General features: G+C 38.5%; 1 protein-coding gene across 1 annotated transcript in view; it reads left to right on the forward strand.

Moving 5' to 3' along the window:
- Positions 1-3812: 3812 nt before the first annotated feature.
- The window catches only part of LOC137235232 (stabilizer of axonemal microtubules 1), a 47530-nt gene continuing 29921 nt past the window's right edge, over positions 3813-21421 (forward strand). The window contains exons 1-3 of the mRNA XM_067758327.1: positions 3813-6119; positions 6211-7225; positions 7284-7749. Of these exons, the coding sequence (XP_067614428.1) occupies positions 6112-6119; positions 6211-7225; positions 7284-7749 (1489 nt within the window). The 5' untranslated portion in view covers positions 3813-6111. The remainder of the gene's footprint in view (positions 6120-6210; positions 7226-7283; positions 7750-21421) is intronic.

The raw sequence follows: 21421 nt of genomic DNA on the forward strand, positions 1-21421 counted from the left end.
AGGGGACAAAGCCACACGTCAGGTTGTCCTCTTACTGAACGAGGAATCGCTGACAGTACTGAAGAAAACTGGAGGCGAGATCAACTATGGATTAGACACCGTCACCATAAAAGTTTATAGCAACGAGCCAGAAGAAGAGAGCGACGAGGACGTAGATATGAAGGCAGATGGGGATGAGCCGGATACGTTGGACGGCTACACCTCGTCTACATAATCCATAGGTATAGGCGGGTTACACCTGCAATATACGGAGGAGGAGCTGATGATGGGAGATGCGGCTAACTCCACGCTCAAGAAGGGACCGATGATGGTGCGGGATTCTCCAGATAAACCTGCACCACTGTAAAGCAGCCTCCGCTGCACTGCTGATCCGACTGGTATCTAAAGGGGCAGCGGATATTGTCCTTATCCAGGAGCCGTGGGTGGTAGGACAAAACATTTGCGAACTCAAGTCGACCGGCTACACATTGGTAAGTTGGGGCACCTCGGGAACGCCTAGATCGTGTATACTTGTTAGTACAAAACTTAATGTTTTGTTTCTTCCTCAATTTAGCGAGGAAGACACAACAACTGAGCTTGAGTATGGGTCAAATCAGGCTATCTTCAATTTGTCTTGCCCATGACAAGACGGTGCCGACATCAATCGTTAGGAAGCTGTTGGAAGCTACTTAAGGTGTATTGATACTGGGAGGAGATGCAAACGCGCAACTCTCCACCTAGGGTAGCAATGTCGAAAATGAAAGTGGTGAGTCACTATTTGATTTAATTCTCTACTCTAGACTAATCATCAATAGAGGAAACCCACTCAGCATTTAGGTGAATAAATTTTGAATTTCCCTACATATCAATGCAATTTGATTACTCTTTCTGACTGTGTTATCATACAATTGAACAAAAGAAATAATAAAAAATGTACACTTTTGATGATCAAAAACCATGATGGGATAGTAAAGGTGATGTCAAAAACATAACCTCACATTTTGACAGCTCTGATTGCCAGTATTTACGTGTATTTCAAAAGTAATAAATTTTGATTGCTTACTTTCTCGTACAAATTCTTCAAATAAATTAGTTTTCTGCAAAATTTTGTCTATCAGACCAATTCTAAATTTTCTCGCGGAATTTTGTTCTCGCGGATTTTTTTATTCCCGCGGAAAAATTCCTCCAATTCTTTTCTCCCAGGGAGAAGAATAATTGGGGAATAGGAATTTAGAATTTTCGAAGTCAGTTGTTTTGTCACTTGAAATTTCGTTGCGCATTTCTTATTCTATCTGTTTAAAAAATTGAAAAGTTTAATTATTGTTGCGAATTTGTTTGAAATTAAGAAATAAGGTATAAACAATGCATATTATTGCATTTCATGTGGTATTCACTGGAATAAGTAATGAATTGGTGCCACAGCAACATCAACAGAGGATCATAAGAAGAAGAAGACGGCGGGATAACACAAATCCGCCGGAGTTGCATGCATTCATTCTGCAAAGCAATTTTCTGGCGGCCAAGTCGAGTTGATTTCGCCTTTGGCCATATGCCAAACTCTCTTTAAGCCTTCTTAAAAAATTCTTGCGCAATTTCTGGATGGCTGCATCAAATATACAAAGAGCTCTTCCGTTGATTATGATATACTTTTCGACTTAAAATAATGAATATAGTGGTTTTTGTTGTTGTTGTATTAACAGTGGAAATACTGTGTAAATACATATTTTAGCACAAATTTGTACAAATAAGTGTTTTTTCTTAAAAGAACCAATTTCCTTTAACTATTTTGATGCATTCCCTTTAATTTAACTAGTGAAAAAACTCATATGAAATGACAGAGAAATCTCCCTCTCCCTCACATTCATAATAACTAGTTTTCTCCCATAACCGGTTTCCGCTTTTTCGAACATTGTTCAGAATAGGAGGAAAGGGAGAAGTGAAAAAACTCACAAGGAATTTTTATTTAGAATACGAGGAATGGGAGAAGGGAAAAAACGGGCACGGAATTTTCGTTTAGAATCGGGCTGTATATATTCTTAGGGAATACAAAGTTACGTTAATCTGTTTGGCTAAACAGTTCTAGTAACGGCTTACATAGTTATAATATTTCTAAACGTATAGTAAAATCTACTACGATCGTAGTAGAACTCAAATGCAATTCTGTATGATAGATAACCCTCTAAATATGCATGCCGAACTTGTCAGAATAAGGGAAAACGTCAACTGGATGAGAACACCTGAATATTCATTTCATAAATAATTTTTCGATCACTTTTTGGAATCATTTTTGAAGTCCTTTGATGATTAAATTTTAATATTTCATAAAAATAAACAAAAAGAATATTCAAATATGCTTACCTTTCTATGAACAAAAACTGAATATAGTTTTTCAATCACGTTTTGGAATCATATTTGAATCATATGTGTTTGCTTTAGGTGATCAAAAATTTATAATAATTTTTGATTCAGCTTTTTGAATCTTTTATGAATATATTTGTTGACTAAACAATGAATTTTATACCATACATGCTAAATTCCAATTAGTATGACCACATGAAACCACATGATGCAATTGGTTTATATTCTCTAATTCATTAAACAATTAGAAATAGTTCAACTAATTCTCATTAGATAATTGAAATTTTTATTCTTATGGTAAATCTAATTGCAATTAGTTACCATTAGCAAAAAAATTGGGTTATCTTTACAATTAGAAATCTAATTGACTTCTGCTGATGCAATTACATATTCAATTAGCTCGAATTTGAATCAATTATTTATATTTATTTACATCATTATTCGTTCACTTCAATAATTCTTTGAAAAATATTTATTTTTATGTAAAGCACTGCATTACTAGATAAGCCGTGAACAGCAAGAAGCTATAAAAACTACGGTTCGCAAAGTATTAGGGACTACTCTAGAGCACCCGGTCGGTAAAAATATCATTTGAACGAGGCACTGACAAGAGTGAAATTATTACGAGTGGTTTAAAAACGATATGGTTTTTATACAAACGTGTTGGTTGTTCTTGTAGCGATAAGGTTTCTCCCCGAAGGCTTTGGGGAGTGTTATCTATGTGATGGTCCTTTGCCGGATACAGATCCGGTACGCTCCGGTAACACAGCACCATTAAGGTGTAAGCCCGACCATCTCGGGAACGATTTATTTGGCCACATTAAAACTTCAGGCCATCCCTCCCTCCCCAGAGCCTCGTCTTTTAGTGAAATGGGATTCGCCGCGGATAGGTGAGGTTGACAATTGAGTTTGGAAAAGCTGTATATTACGCTGGCAACCTGAAGGGTTGCGCTACACAGCCCCTTGAATCTGGTATTTTAGTCGCCTCTTACGACAGGCATACCTACCGCGGGTATATTCTGACCCCCAAACCCGCTGGAGGAAGGATACCATTGATAATAAAATGCGTTGAAGCGTTCCAATTCACTATTAATCTGTTGACGGTAATACCACACGTCAAGCATTCGTCTGGCCTCAATACTAATCGGGGCAGCAATTGTAGATTTGCATAGGGTTTCTCCTTGTTTTACTCTAACGGGTGCGATGGCGCCTGTGGCTAGCAGTGTGACATCTGCACTGGGTACATATATGCTATCACGTTTCTCGCGCTCCATACGACCGCTTAATTTTCCCGAGAGTGTGGTACGCCGTAAATGACATTTCTCAACATTTTCAACCTGTAAGTTAGGCATGGACCAGAATTGACCAATTCATGTACCGCCAATTTCATGTAGGAGCGTTGAATTTTGTTGTTTATAAAGATATCACAAAATTCAACGCTCCTACGTGAAATTGGCGGTAAACTCTTCTTTCGATTCTGTGCTTACCTATGTATATACACGGAACGCTATGTGTATCTTGCATGCTCGATTATCGTACGCTGTTTACGTAATTTCGTAAGTGCTGCGCTTTGCGTAGTTGTAGGCCATCAAGCTTAGGCCGCAAGTATTGGCTTCACTCTTGTATTAAATCAGTATGAATCTTCACAGCCAGATAAAAGACGGCACATCTAGTCCTATTTTCGAAGGACAATCTCATGGCACCCATAGTCTCTGGATAGGGCACTCCACAATAAATGTCAAAACTGAAGGGATCGAGTACAACCATGTCTGTTTATACTACAAGTATGTTCCCCAGCGGGTTAGGGGGTCAGAATATACCCGCGGTAGGTATGCCTGTCGTAAGAGGCGACTAAAATACCACATTCAAGGGGCTGTGTAGCGCAACCCTTTCAGGTTGCCAGCGCAATATATAGCTTCTCCAAACCCAATTGTCAACCTCACGAATCCTTGGCGAATCCTGTTTCACTAACAGACGAGGCTCTGGCGACCCCAAGCTCCTCATGGAACTTGTGGGTGGGGAGGGAGGTATGGCCTGAAGGTTTAATGTGGCCGAAATGGTCGCGCTAGCACCATAATGCTGCTGTGTTACCGGAGCGTACCGGATCTGTATCCGGCAAAGGACCATCACATCGATAACACTCCCCAAAACCTTCGGGGAGTAACCTTATCGGTATAACAACAACAGTACAGCCATGTTGGAACAATCGACCGCAAGGGACCGCAATATTTGATAGATATCTTAAGAGACCGGAAAATAATTACATTACTGATCACGGTCTACCTGCTGCTGATATTCATATTATTAGCCTTAACAAACGCGTTGTGAGTTCGCCCTTCTATGGGTTAGATAAATATAAAAAAAGTGGGTCTTGCGGTAAATGAGGACAAGACGAAGCACTTGCTGTCAGCCATGAAATAATTGGCGTACCCGGGTCTTGGTAGCCACGTCACTACTGACGAATATAAATTCCATCCCGTGAACAGCAAGAACAATGCCAGCCTAGAAATCAAATGGCCAACAAGTTCAACTTTGGATTAGTAGGCAATTAAAAAGTAAAGTCATTTCTCACCGAACAAAAATCACGTTCTACAAGTCGCTCATCACACCTGTCCTGGTGTATAGCTCGGAATCATGGACGGTGTTTAGAGAATATGATATGGCTCTTGGAGTGTTCGAGAGAAAAGTTCACCGGAGGATTTATGGTCCTGTCCGTGATGCCGATGGCGAGTAGCGAAAGAGGCATAATGATGAGCTGTATGGATTTTAAGCAGATATGACCATATTGCAGCGAATAAAAATGCAAAAGCTTCGATGACTAGGCCATGTAATGCGAATGGCAAAAAAAAGTATTTCAGTCGACACTGCAGTTTGAAAGCAGAGGAAGTGCGACCCCCCCACTGACTCGCGAGGGGCATGTGGAGAAAGACTTGCCCTCCCTTGGTGTTCCCAATTGCCGTCAGTTATCGCGAAAGAGGTCAAGCCTTAATGCACCTGCCTTTCCTATCTCAGTGTAGGTCTCTCCTACTTCTGCTTCCAAATTGCGGTGCCAACTGAAATACTTTCTTGGCCGGCGTCTTCATCCAATCGCATAACACGATCTAGCCAGCGAAGCCTGTGAGACTGTGGTGGATTTTGTCTATGACCTAAGGAATAGGATTTAAGTCGCCTCTTACGGCAGGTATACCTACCGCGGGTATATTCTAAGCCCCCATAACCCCATATCTTTTAGTGGGCATCAGTTGAGGCTGCGTAATTAGTCATCAGGATAAGGACAGTTTTTCGATCTTTTGGTGTGATAACGTCCATCACGAAAAGTTTTTTCAATGCTACTATTTTAGTTGTTTAAACGGTGGAATTGATATAATTTGGTTTTAGGGCTCATAACCTTTAGCACTCTCCACCAGGTGGCGTGTGTGAGAGATCCTAATAGAAATTCCGTATTTTATATTCAATGCCTTTTCCAGGAGGATTTTTCACCTGCCGCCTACCCCTGCGGGCGTGTACGTACTTTGTCTAGCAATCACTTGAATTTTAAATCAGTTTTCGACTTGAAACCGAGCACATTTCCGTTTTTGTCGTTCACAAAATTTCAAATTTGTCCGCTGTGTTTTTTGTTTTATATATTTTCAAAAATTCCTGCTCCTTTTCGAGCAGTCAAACAATCAAAATTTAATCAAACCCGTGTTTTTGTGTAATTGCAAATAAGTAACTCTGGACCCAATCGAAGCAATAGACCCGCAGTCCTAAATAAAGAAACTAAGCGCCACTGCGATGTGTGAGTAAGTAGTGGAAGAAGGAAAGCAGGGTGCAATTGTGGATTTTTTTTTATCAATCTTACAATTTTTATTTGTATTTTTCTTTTACACGCAGCCCTGCTGGTAATCCATGTCCGACAGATGGCGGTTGTGCTGGGGATGCGAGCATGGCTTGTGATCAGTATTGCCCGCCCAAGTGTGACCCTTGTCAGACACCCGTCGATTATACGCCGTGTCCGCCAGGGGGCGACTGTAATTGTCGTTGCGATTGCGGCGACTATGCGGGCTGCTGTTACCAACAGCCAGCACGAGCTCAACCCATACGCCCAGTGTCGTGCATAATGCGTTCCACCGCACGAATGGAAACGGCTACGATATATAAACGCTCGTATTTTGCAAATTGCGGTGATTGTTATCGCGCAAAGCCAATACGTCCATGTCCCAACATAGTTCCCAATTCTGGCCGCATGGAATCGTGTACTGTACAAAAGCTATCATATTTACCACCCTGTGCACCAGGACGTACTGCACCGATACGTCCACCCGACAATGGTTTACGCTTTTGTGGTCCACTTTATGCTATGACTTCACAGAAACATGACTTTGTGCCGAAAGGTTACAGTAAACGTGAGCCGATACGTCCTATGAATGGCATATGCAAACCATGTGATCCGTTGGAGCGTTGCACCATTAATCGGTTGTCTTATATGCCAATAGATGTTTGCCGGAATCCACCACCTAAACCAATTGTGCAGACGTATAATATACAAAGAGCTACTGGGCCGAGTGAAAAATGTACCATACAAAAGTTAAGTTATCTACCGGTATGTCCATTACCTAAAGAGCCAATGCCATGGGCCGAAAAGGTACGTTGTGTGCCACCACCCTATGAAAATCTTTGCACTACGTATAACCTCAGCTATTTGCCTAATTGTTGTACGGCACGTACTGCGCCAGTTGTGCCGTTGCATAGCATCAAACAGTTAGGTACCGATCGTACTGATGGTTGCACGGTTTACAAACTGAGTTACATGCCGGTGGATGCGCGCTGCTGTCGACCCGATCCGATACGTCCCAGCCCTGGTATATGTATGCCAACGGGTCCACTGGAAAAATGCACTGTTCAGAAGGTAATTTTCCAAAAATAAGTTATCAAATACGTTCTCTAAAGTTTCGCTACCATTGCAGCTTTCATATCAACCAAACTGTTGTGTAGCACGCACACAACCTATACGTCCGAAGGAAAATTGTCTTAAACCATGCGGCCCACTTTATAGCATTACAACGCAGAAGCATGATTTTGTACCTAAACCGATTTGTCGTCGTGCTCCCATACGTCCACAATCACTTATTTGCCGCCCAACGGGCGGTATGGAACGTTGTACCATCAATAAGCTGTCCTATATGCCAGTTAATGTTTGCGAGTTCAGGCGTCCTGATCCAATAAGACCTCGACCTGGAGTGTGTCGTTCCGATGGACCCGTCGAAAAATGTACGGTTTATAAGCTTAGTTATTTGCCAAATTGTCCACAAGCTCCACAACCAATGCCATGGGCGAATCGGACATCCTATTGTAAGCCGACAGCACCAATAGAAAAATGCACCATACAAAAGCTTAGCTACGGACCGCCTGGTACATTCTCACGTTGCGGAGGTAAGTATTGCCTGAAAACAATTTTGTGTGATGCCTAACTCAAATGTGCGTGCTACTTTATAATGCATAAGACATATGAGCCAAAAAGCTCTTTAATATTAAGTGGATCTGTTGGACTGTGATTCCAGTACTACAAATTGTGGATCAAGTGCAAAAAGATTATTATTATTATTAACATTTCTAGGCCTCGATGCACATGTTTGGAATGTAGCCGAGCAGTATAGATGCTTTATATAGAGGTTGGAGAGGCTGGGGCTATGTGGTTCATTTCCTGCTGTAACAGATATGGATAGACCCCATCCGGTCCAGGTGACTTGAATGGGCTGAAAATAGACAAACCCCATTGTAAGCATTGGCAAACCTCCCATTATATGTGACTGTTGATGGCCTGTTATAGAGTCCGGAAAGTGAGTTTTAAGTAAGATGCACAAAAGACTAGTTCTGATACTTCTGATCATAGCTAGAGTCCAGTTGCTTAATTGTATTTTTGCGTCTGATCGTTGAAGTAATTAATTCAGTATGTGCGAAGTCTTTTTTTGACTCGCAAGTTCAACCTAGCCTAGCTTATGGAGCAGTTGCTCCACCATTTGTGGCATGTTCTTCCATGCTTCTTCTTATAGCAGTGCTTTGCACCATCCAATAAGTGCGTTCACTCATCCGAGGAATCTGGCTGCTTTAAAAGGGTTAGCCTATGAAGACATTGGTGTTAAGAGACATAGAGGAGCTTAGCCTACTGCAATATTAAAATCGAATCTGAGCGAGACGAGCTCTCATAGATAGATAATTAATTGAGGATCGCACTGCGCCCTCAGCTACTTCACAGCACCTCATCCAAGCCGACATCTCTGATGAACCCTAGCAGTTCACCTGGCTTGAGGGATTTGATGTGAGAATGCTCTGGCTATAGTGAGCCCATAAACTTAGCCCTACGTCTTGAGATTGCGTCACACTCCAGGAGTACATGGTTCGCCGTCTCTGCTGATCGATCACAAAACCGACATGTGTTGTTCGATAATACACCTAGCTTTTGCATGTGACTGTTCAGTCTACAGTGTCCTGTAAGAATAGTTGTTAGGATTCTTAGGTTATCTTTCGAGAGGCCTATTAATGCCCTATATCGAGTTGTGTTGTAACCCCCTAGCAGTAACTTAGATTGTCTCAGGCCTGGCATATTGCGCCAGTGTTCTTCCCTCTTTTCCCTTTCTTCTACTAATAGATGTACCCTAATTTCCTGTGGGCCTACTGGCGGGAACGGCTCGGGACCAATAGGTCGTGTCGTTGCTGCCTCTCTGGCCAGGCTGTCCACCTGCTCGTTAGCCTTCCTCTCATATGACGTCTTCTTTCGTCTACTGCAAGCATTGGGTATTGAGCTCTAATAAGGACGATTTAGTCGCCACTACTTCGTATGCGCATTTCTCTGCGCTCCCTTTCAGCATGCATCAATTTCGTCATTACTATAAAGGCCATCTTGCTCACAGCAATCCAACAATCTATTTGTCCGCACATTCGTGGAACTAAATTCCTAATGGAAGGCTCCTCTCCAAAAACTCTGTTTACAGACAGTCTTTCGCCGTGAAAACGAGGGCAGTCAAACATTACATGCTCTGCGCTTTCCAATTCGGAGGGACAGCTTGGACAGAAAGGATCCTCCTCTATCCCACGCTTATGTAGATATTCCTTGAAGCCGCCGTGCGCGCCCAATATCTGTGTGAGATGGTAATTTAGTTCGCCGTGTTTTCGCTCGTACCATTCCGCTATATTCCGGACTAGCATGAAGGTCCAGCTCCCTTTTCTCGAATCTTCCCACCGTTCTTGCCACATAACTATTGTTCGTGACCTTGCGCTTTTCTTAGCATCTTCAGATGGTCGGCTGATTCCAATGCCATACATATCGGCCATTTCACCTGAGAGTAGATCTACTGGGATTTTCCTGGATAAAACATGGATCGCGTTGTCAGACACCGTCCGATGAGCACATGCTATTCGTATAGCAGTAATGCGGTAGGCTGCTAGTATATCTTTTTGGTGGACAATTTTAGAACCGTGCCATACTGGTGCTGCATATAATATTATAGAGCTGATTACGTTGGATAATAGCTGACGGGTAGTTTCGCTTGGGCCGCCGATGTTGGGCATTATTCGCGTAAGGGCTCCACTAACTTTAGAAACTTTCTCCCCCACTGCCCTGAATTGCTCCTTAAAAGTTAGTTTTGAGTCATTGATTACTCCTAGATATTTCAAGGGCTTTGAATTTATTTGATAATCTCCTATGATTAGGACCAACTCATCCACAGTCCGCTTTGAGCTCACCAGAATCACTTCTGTCTTATTGCTAGCCATCTCCAGCACCATTCCTTTATTCTTCCCACGGCGTCATTACATAATGCTTGGAGCAGATCACATTTCTTGGCCACTGCTACCACGACAATATCATATGCATAGCCGACAATTTCCGTGCCTCCGGGAAGGTCGATTTGTAGCACCCCGTCATACATCGCATTCCAAAGAGTTGGAACTAGAACAGATCCCTGAGGGACACCGCCCGTGACGTCGGACGGAGCACTTCTGTTGTTTTTGTTGTATAGCAGTGCTTCGCCCCATCCAATAGGTGCGACCGATCACAAATTGTCGTCAATGTCCTCTAGAGGGAGTCCAACGAAACTGCAGTTTCAACAGGGTTGGACCATAATGAGAAAGGTGTTAGAGGCGTTGGTTCCACATTATAATTGAAGATATGGTTGGTGTCATGTGAGGACACATTGTAAGCAGGACATACATTTTGTATGTAGGGGTTGATTCTGGATAGGTAAGAGTTTAACCTGTTACATACCCAGATCGAAGTTGAGCTAGAGTGACGTTCCCGAGATGGTCGGTCTAGTACCTTAGTGGTGCTTTGTTACCGGAACGTACGGGATCTGCACCCGGCAAAGGATCATCAACATCTATAAAACTCCCCATCACCCAGCGGGTTAGGGGTCAGAATATACCCACGGTAGGTATGCCTGTCGTAAGAGGCGACTAAAATACCACATTCAAGGGGCTGTGTAGCGCAACTCTTTCAGGTTGCCAGCGCAATATATAGCTTCTCCAAACCCAATTGTCAACCTCACCTATCCGTGGCGAATCCTGTTTCACTAACAGACGAGGCTCTGCCGACCCCCAGCTCCTCACGGAACTTGGGGGTGGGGAGGGAGGGATGGCCTGAAGGTTTAATGTGGCCATATAAATCGTTCCCGAGATGGTCGGGCTAGCACCATAATGGTGCTGTGTTGCCGGAGCGTACCGGATCTGTATCCAGCAAAGGACCATCACAGCGATAACACTCTCCTAAGCCTTCGGGGAGAAACCTTATCGCTACAACAACTTAACACTCCCCAAGGCCTTCTGGGAGTGTCCTTATCGCAACAACAACAAGCGGATTCAATGACCTTGCGGAAAGCGCACCCCTTGACGGGCGTCAGTCGGGATAGGGAGGACAGCAAAACGATTGTCAGTATAAGTTTTGTTATTTCCCACTTTCCTTTTCTTAAATTGATGAATGTGCGTTTTTCAGTAGTGACGAAATTGTTGTAGCCTGGGCCCGTGTCAAATTCTTTTAATGGGACCCTCTCAATAAAAATCGTCACGTTGTACTCAGTTTAATTTTAATAAACTTCGAGATTTCCAGCGAATTCAATTACACGTTGTAGGTATATGTACCACTTATGACCATAGGCCTCCTCTCTTAGGCAAGAGAGAATGGACTGTAGTCCATACTAGCTCAATGCGGAGGCATGAATGCATTTACAATGAAATAAAAATAACAATTTGATTTCAATAAGATATTAAGAAAAATGTTTTTTTCGAGATTTCTGTTCCGCAAAAGTGTCTATAACACCATAAAAGTTTAAAAATCGGGCTATATAAAGTTACATAACCTCTCTTGTCTCATAGAGTTTCTTAAGAAGGTTTTTATCAATTTTAGTTTTGACAAGTAAGGAAGTCTAAGTTCGGGTGAAACCGAACATTACATACCCAGCTGTACATTTGAAATGCTGTTGTTGTTTGTTTTGTGTGCTTAATAGTGTAACGAATTTAGGGAAACTCCACTTATTTTACACCTTCTACTAACGTTCGTATCGCTAAATTGTTGAATAAATACCTCCAATATTCAATAATGCAAAATGGTCTTTATTAGACTACTTTGAAAGTACTTCACAATAACACTTATACTTCGCAACCAATAGCGTGCTTAAATCAAACTGCTTACTGACTACTCACCTTGTGCTGCTTTTATACTCTCTGCTCAAATGTCTAGACGTTTCTTCTTCTAGAATCCTCTACCTGGTCACCAGCCATACGCGCGTGTATTTGTAGTGTGTAACCATATGCGTGTGCATATGTGAGTACTACTTCGGCTGATGATGACATGCGTTTGTGAGTATCTCTCTGCTGCTTGTATGTTTGTGTGTGCATGATGATTAATGGGTTTGTGTAGCTTGCTTTAAGGTTTTTGTTGTGGTGCATTTATTTAGTGATGTGAATATTCGTCAGAATAGTGTTCAAAGAGTGCGCAATAAATAGTACATATACATATGGTTCTATACTGAACTAATTTTCGTTTAAAAGAAGCAAAAAGGATACAGAGGAACACCAATGACCTTGAGCGGGTAATAATGAAGTTTTCCTTCAGATATGGGGATTTCCATACTGCTTATTTTAAAATAAAGATATAACAGAACAATAAACATAAACACACAAGTGCCATTGTAATAAAAAGCGATATTACCAAAAAAAAGCAGGGTTATTTACGAATTTTTCCAACTTTTACTAGAAATAGCTTATTACCTGCATCTACGCACTTTTACAAAATCTTTTATATAAAAGTAGGCGATTTAAACTGTATAGTCCATTTTTACTGAAATTATTTCCTGTTAAACACCAAATTTTTCGTTGAGTTATGGATCCCGATCCCACACCCATTTTCAAAAATGTTAGTGTTTTCCAATTTAATGTTATAACTCAATTTAGAAAGTAAAATTCTATTGACACAAAGCCCTTTTTCGCCAAGATATGGCTTATTATTTTCGTCTACGACCCTTTTAAAAATCTTTTATATAAAAGTAGGCGTGGTCTTTAACCGATCTCGTCCATTTTTTCTAGAAATATTTCCTGCTATAGGGAAAATTTGTGTACCAAATTTTATCCGTTAATTTTTCTTCGAGTTATGGCTCCCGAAACAGAAAATTGCTTAGTCATAAAAGGGGCGGTGCCACGCCTATTTTTTGAAATTTGAAGTTTTTCCTATTTATTGTTATAAATCCACTTGGGAAATGAAATAATATTCATATAAAGCTCTTTTTTTACAAAGATATGGCATATTTGATTCGTCCACGAGCCTTTTAAAAATCCTTTATATAAAAGTGGGCATGGTCCTTAACCGATTTCGTTAATTTTTCTTCAAAGCATTCCTTATAGTAAAGGCAACCTCTCTGCCGAATTTTGTTACGATAGGTTTAACGATTTTTGATTTATGATTAATAATATTTGTAAAATTGATTTTATCACAAGTGGGCGGTGCCACGCCCATTTTAAACATTTTTATCAATAGTCTCAATATCAGTCCACATGTCAAATTTCAACATTTTAGGTGTATTATTTCTAAATAATCAAGTTTTTGTGTTTTCCAAAATGTTATAAAAGTTGGCTTCTTGGCTATATTAAAGAAATAGGCACCTACTGTAACTGTTCTTACTCATTAAATTGTAAATCAATATGCAATGAATTTTTGTATTGTTTGTTTTGAAACATGATTCAATCATAAGAGGTTTGCTCGACAGACAAATTTTTTGACAATTGCAGCCATTTTGCTCCCAAATCGAATTGATTGATAAATTGATTCACCAAAAATGTCATTAGTAAATAATGGAGATGCCATAACGAAATATTGGTACTTTGAGCATGTTAACTTATTCATTCCGTATGTTAGGAACATTCGTCTCCATTTAAGAATTTGGGGAATCGGTTTATATTTTGAATATTATGTATATTTGGACCTCGTGAGGTAGTATCAAACGGACGTGTTCCGAATGTCCTAAATTACCGTTTTATCCGGAACACTTCCATGAATAATTAAAGTAAAGGAGCTTTTCGACATTTCATAATAAAAAGGTAAATACTTCCTGTGTAGCAGTACCGCATAAAAGCTGAACTCTTCTGTCAAAGTCAAGACCGGAATATAAAGTTCTAAGACAATAAGCCATTTTCTTTTATTTTTTTGTCAGACCATGTCGGCTGTGTCTTCAATATCGTCCATCTCAAAATATTTTTCAAAAACTTCCCATTTCATGATTTGTCACAAAAACGACCTATATAAGAATTAGATTGAAGAACGCCTCAAAATGCTTTTCATTAACTCCCTCTTATGTCAAAATGCATTGAACTTATGCTCATATAGGGAGGAAACAAATTTTGATATAGTGTATTTTTGAATAAAATTCTAAACCAACATAGCTCTTTATCAATTCACGAAATATTTTGTAGAAAATGAATTAATTCCTCCAAAACCTGTTGGCATTTACGAATTTATTATCACTACTAATATACTACTAAAGGTACTTTTCTACTACAATTTTCGCAACCCGTCCAGATTTTTCAATTTGGGAGTGTCAAAGCTCTGCCGTCATTGAAGAACAAACCTCTAGTAATTTAATACACTATATCAAAATTTGTTTCCTCCCTATATGAGCATAAGTTCAATGCATTTTGACATAAAAGGGAGTTAATGAAAAGCATTTTGAGGCGTTCTTCAATCTAATTCTTATATAGGGCGTTTTTGTGACAAATCATGAAATGGGAAGTTTTTGAAAAATATTTTGAGATGGACGATATTGAAGACACAGCCGACATGGTCTGACAAAAAAATAAAAGAAAATGGCTTATTGTCTTAGAACTTTATATTCCGGTCTTGACTTTGACAGAAGAGTTCAGCTTTTATGCGGTACTGCTACACAGGAAGTATTTACCTTTTTATTATGAAATGTCGGAAAGCTCCTTTACTTTAATTATTCATGGAAGTGTTCCGGATAAAACGGTAATTTAGGACATTCGGAACACGTCCGTTTGATATTACCTCACGAGGTCCGAATATACATAATATTCAAAATATAAACCGATTCCCCAAATTCTTAAATGGAGACGAATGTTCCTAACATACGGAATGAATAAGTTAACATGCTCAAAGTACCAATATTTCGTTATGGCATCTCCATTATTTACTAATGACATTTTTACGTGAATCAATTTACTAGTCGAGTTTTTGACGGTGAACGATGAATTTTGAAGTGGTTTAGGTTTCGTATGTTCATAGGTTTACGAAAGTGCACGATTCCTTGGTGTCCGTACTTTTCATAAAACCTATGTTAACCACACTAATAGATCATGGCATAGTTAATAAATTCATCATAAAATTAAAATAAATGTTCTAAGGAATTATGCACTTTAGTACTTATCGGGTATTTATAAACTGATTGCTTCCTATTTCTACTACTAATATTTTTCGAAAAATTGCAAAGAAACAGCACAGTTAACGGATGTCAATTCGATTTGGGAGCAAAATGGCTGCAATTGTCAAAAAATTTGTCTGTCGAGCAAACCTCTTGTGATTGAATCATGAATTTAATCATGGTTTTGAAAGACTTGAATTGAATTTGAAGTTGAAAATTTAAGCTCGATCGTGGAAGATCGTTTAATAAAAAATAAGTTTTTATTTTAAAATTTAATCTATTTTATTTGGCGCAACGTGGGGCTGCCATAAATTTAAGCCAATATAAAAGGATCACAGATCCTTGGCGAACTGGCAGCTAAACACCTCAATAAACAATTCCCGTAAGGAAGAGAAACTTTAAAATTACCAACTAAAGCTTAATTCTTCAATTAACAATTCCTATAAGGAAAAGGAATTTTTAACTCATCAACTAAAGCTAATACAAAGGATTCTCATAAGGAGGAGGAATTTTTTCAACATACATACCAACAATTTTCAAATTTGATAATTATATCGAAAATATTAAATTTTTCAACAATCAAAAAAAAACATCAATCTAAACGTTATTTTTCTTCATCTTTCAAAAATTTATTAACAAAAAGAAACTTCACATTAATTTACATCATCTGGTTTAAAAAATTTTATTTACTTGGAAAAAAATGTATCAACAAATCAGTATAACCATTAATAAAGAAGACAACAATTTTCAATATTCAAATTTTCCATTTCATTTCAACATTTCACGAATCATATCTTCAGAAATTAAATCACTATCAAAAAGGGTCAAAATCTTAACATTCATCAATCAACGTTTGGCTTTAAAAATCAGAAAATGTTGATATAGAGAGTCAAAACTCTATCAGCATCCTCTAGGTTCTGCAAATTCGACCCTTTCTTCCTTTAACACTGTTTTAAATTTTAAAGCAATTATTGCCAGGCTTGATCAGACTTATGCTGATAAACGTCCAATTTAGGTGTTAGAAAATGAGTTGAGTATTCTTAGGCAAGGTGATTTACAAATTAAAGATTATTATGATAAAGTTGAGAAGCATTTGACACTCATAATTAATAAGCAAATTATGACATATAGTGGTGATGAAGTTATAGATACGTTAAATGAGCGTGCTAGGGAAAACGCTTTGCTTGTTTTCATTTCTAGGCTTAGGCGACCATTTTGTTACATTCTTTTTTCTTCGAGACCAAAGGACCTTCCAACAGTATTAGCTGTTGCACAAGAACTAGAGATAAATCATAAGCGTTATGATTTTGCTCATACTTTTGCTATGGGTAATTTGGTTAAACCAAATAGATCTCGGTGGGAAGCTCCATATAAAAATGTTCAAAACAAATCGTCAAAGTCAAATGTTATTAGTAAACCCATTCCAATGAAAGTTGATCCTGGATTATCATTTTACCGTCGCCAGACTTCATTTAGCAGTTCTAGACCCAAATAAAACTATAGTAATCATTTTAATAAAAATGAGCCTAATAATACTCAACCAGCACAGTTGTCTTATCCACCGGAAGCTACTAAGCGACATAGAGATCCAACTAGCTCATTTCAAGGACCACAACCTAAAAATCAAAGAGTTAATTGTATGCCAGTAGAAAATGATATAGTTTACGAGGAGTCAGGTTGTGACGATTATGAAACTGAAGATCGATTTTATGATGATAATGAAGAAGGGAAATTTAATGAGGAAATAATTTTTTTAAGCTGAATTCGCTCCTGCCATTTATTACAAAAAAAAAAAAACAAACGGTAAATGGTCAGCAGCTGCGTTTTGCGTTTTTTAATAGATACTGGTACATCAAAAAATTATGTAAAAGACCTTCCTTACCTTAAAGGAATTCAATTTTTGGAAAAGCATTTTAAATTAAAATCAAGTAATGGATGTAATTTAATAAAAAAGAAATGTTTAATTAATATTTTAAACCATACTTCGATATTTTATTTGTTGGAAAGTCCAACCACTTTTGATGGTATTATTGGTTATGAATTTTTAAAAGAAATATATTCAATAGTCGATATAGAAGCTGGATATTTTTTCTACAGAAGTGATAAAATAGATCTTCAGCATCTACATTGTAATCAAATTAATTGTAATCAAGTTAATCAATTTCGTGAAATTATAAATAATAAGTTAAACGCTTTTGCACATCCAAATCGGGCTCTGCCTTACAATACCAATGTGGAAGCTACAATACGTACCTACTTCTACTGATGAACCTATCTTTAGTCGAAGTTATCCTTACCCAATATCAGCCGCAAAATTTATTTATCAGGAAATAAGTGATCTTTTAAAGGATGGCATTATAAGGAAATCGTTCTCTCCATATAATTCACCAATTCATGTGACAAAAAAAGGTGTAGATGAAGAAGGGAAGCAGAAGCTTAGGATGGTTATTGATTTTCGAAAACTAAATGAGAAAACAATTGCTGATAGATATCGGATACCTAATATTTCAGTGATTTTAGCTAATTTGGGAAAATCATGCTTCTTTACAACACTTTATTTAAAATCCGGCTTTCATCAAATAATTTTGCGAGAAAAGGATAGAGAAAAAACGGCCTTTAGTATCAATAATGAAAATACGAATTTTGTCGGTTGCCTTTTGGCTTAAAAAATGCCCAAAGTATTTTTCAGCGTGCTATCGATGATGGTTTGCGGGAGGAGATAGGAAAAACTTGTGACGTTTACATTGACGAATAATAATTTTTTCAAAAGATGAAGATTCCCATATAAAAGATATTGAGAAAATACTTAAAATGCTAGGATATATTGGCATGAGAGTCTCGATAGAAAAATCCCGTTTTTTTTTAACTAATGTTGAGTTCTGTAGTACTTATATGTAAAGTATTATAAATTACGATTACCATATTCTATTACGGTACTTAATAGAATATGTTATTGTGAACAATGCTATTGTGAACAACAAAAAATTAAAAGATTGAATACACACCGAATAAAGAACCAATTGATACAGAGCAACCGACGCAGAAGGTTTTATTACTAAAGCATCAGGTGTGGTACCGTACCAAAGAAAAAAAGTGGCAAATTTTAGTTACAATATTGAAGAAAAGTATCTTCCGGCATATTTCTTCCGCGAAACAAGTTTTAGTATCTTCCGTAATCCGGAATGGACGATAACAGCACACAGCAAATCGTTTCAATGCTGGCTGAAAATGGTGTTCAAGTGCGTAAGTCAGCGACAGAGGAGGAAATCAGGGATTTACTCCATGGCATGGTACACAGACAAGTGCAGATAACAATAAAAATCAGTAGCCGAACGACAAAAACGAAGCGGCTGAAAATAACTGTTCCGATGATACCGTACGAAACGGTACAACAGACAGCCTTAAGTTATGCGAAAAAGAGGAGAGTAATACAGTAGCGGCTAATACTTTGGAAACGTGTTTTCAAATGTTACGTTTAAAAAAAGATTTCAACGATTCGACAATGGAACGTAATCAAACAAATACGTACATGTACTCGCGCAAAGATATAGAGGTGCTTGTACCGAAGTATAGTGGAGACAACGATTGCAATATAGATAAATGGATCAAAAATTTTGAAAATGCAGCTGACACTTATGGTTGCAACGATGGACGTAAGCTCCTTTTAGCCCGGCAGATGTTAACTGGTAGTGCGAAAATGTTAGCCGAAATTTGTGTGGCACGTACATGGCCCGAACTAAAAGCGCGACTAACATCAGAATTTCGCAAAATACCCAGTTACTGAGACACAATTAAAAGAGTATTTTGCATTACGTTTTATCAATGCAAAAAATTGCAAACAGCTCAATACGAGATAACGACTTAGTCGAATTCATCATTGAAGGGCTACAGGACAAAAGTGCGTGCGTGTCTGTACTATACATACAAATACTCTCCAGGAACTGAAAAAGGCAATACCCAAGTATGAGAAACTCATAGGGAACGTGAGCGTCGGTCAAGCAGCAAAACCCGAGCGCGGTCAACAACAACTAAAAAGGTGCTATAACTGTTCTGTGCACGGTCACTTCTCAGCCGACTGCAAAAAGCCGATGTGTCAAAGAGGTTCCTGTTTCTATTGCGGCGATTCAAACCACTTATACGGATTTTGCCCGTAGCGGTTGGAGCAGTTTTTGAGGACGGTCATTGGGACGAAGTAGATTGCAAAAGATCGGTAAGTGTTGCTTTGAACGGATCTTTCAGAACATGCCCACAATTTAGTTTACTTTCTTGCATGTTCGATACGGGTAGCCCTACTAATTTTATCAGTCGATCCCTCGTTAAAGGTGAGCAAATCGAAAAGAGGCGGAATAATTTTAGAGCGATAGGCAATACGAAATTGAAGTGCTGTGGTCAGATAAGACTAACTATAAAATTAAATAATATCACTAAGTTTTTGATTTTTCATATTTTGGGGGACAGCGCTATGCTATATCCAGTTGTACTAGGGAGGTATTTTTTACGTTCATTTGAAATACATCTTTGTATAAAATCTAAAGAAAATAAAATTGAATTAAATTCTGACATGAATAAAAACGGTGGGCAGACTTCTGAAATTAATGATAAACAGCCGGGTAATATTCCAGTAGATATCAGTTTTCAGGAAATTTGCAGTATCGAAACGGTCGGAAACGAAATGGATGTTAACCCAACATTGACTTTTAATTTGAAAGAAAAAATTCGACAAATGATAACGCAAACATATTCAAATAATACGTCCGGTTGATCGGTAGACGTTGACTATAAGGCGCATATTCATTTAACTTCCGAAACTCCTGTATTGTGCTCTCCAAGGCGTCTCTCCTTCACGGAGAAAGCTAAGGGAGAAAAAATTATCAATGAACTTTTAGATCAAAAAATTATTAGACATAGTAACTCTCCATACTCCTCCCCAACTGTGCTGGCAAAAAATAAATCAGGGGAAATAAGAATGTGTATTGATTACAGAAATTTAAACAAGTTGATAGTGAAAGATAATTATCCACTACCATTAATCGGAGATTGCCGTGAATATTTAGAAGGTAAAAAAGTGTTTAGTTTACTAGACCTAAAATCAGGGTTTTACCAAGTTGAAATGAGTGAACAATCAATTAAGTATACATCCTTCGTCGTTCCGAATGGACAGTACGAATTTTTGCGAATGCCATTTGGCCTTAAAAATGGGCCAGCTATATTCCAGCGCTTTATAAACAGGGTTTTGAAGGAATTTTTAGCTAAAAATGAAATAATCGTTTATATGGACGATATATTAATTGCGAACACAAATATAGAAGAGCATCTTGAGTTAGTTAAAAGGTTATTGACACGTTTAAGAGAGTATTGTCTTGAATTGAAAATACAGAAATGCAAGTTTGCATATTACGAAATAGAATATTTAGGATATCGTGTATCAGGTGATGGAATAAAGCCATCTGATAGTCACACAAAAGCCATTTCTGACTATCCCTGCTCAAAGAATCAAAAGGACGTACAATCCTTTCTCGGATTGTGTTCATACTTCAGAAATTTCGTAAAATCATTTTCAATTATCGCGAATCCGTTGTACAAACTGGTAAAGAAGGACGCAAAATTCCAATTTGATGCAGAGTGTAGGACATCATTTGAAGAACTCAAATCAATATATAGTCCAAAGAAGGAAACTGAATTACATTGCGATGCCAGCGCTATCGGGTATGGCGCAATATTGCTATTGTAACGAATTTACTGCAATTCCCTTTATTTGCAACCTTCTGCTAACGTTCGAATCACTTAACTGTTGAATAAATAACTCCACTATTAAATAATGCAAAATGGCCTTTATTAAAGTACTTCAGAATAACACTACTACTTATTGCTCGCCAGATAGCGTCTTAAATCAAACTGATTGTCGCGCCTCTACTGTTGCTACCTTTTATACTCTGTGATTTCTTGTTCGCATACTTCTAGGCGCTTCCAGAATTTACTTAGTTACTGCTATAAAATTATAACTACAAATGCACGTGTATAGCTTCTCATATGCGCGTGTATTTTTGAGCGACACTTCCCCAATTATAATTGTCTACTTTTGGGAGCATCTCAGATAAGATATCTGCATGTGTTTGTGCGTCTTTTCTCCGCTGCTTGTACGTACATAATGATTGATTTATTGATGTGCATACAAGTCACTGCTTAGA

Source organism: Eurosta solidaginis, chromosome 1 (assembly GCF_040869045.1).
Source record: "Eurosta solidaginis isolate ZX-2024a chromosome 1, ASM4086904v1, whole genome shotgun sequence".
In the NCBI taxonomy this organism is placed as follows: Eukaryota; Metazoa; Arthropoda; class Insecta; order Diptera; family Tephritidae; genus Eurosta; species Eurosta solidaginis.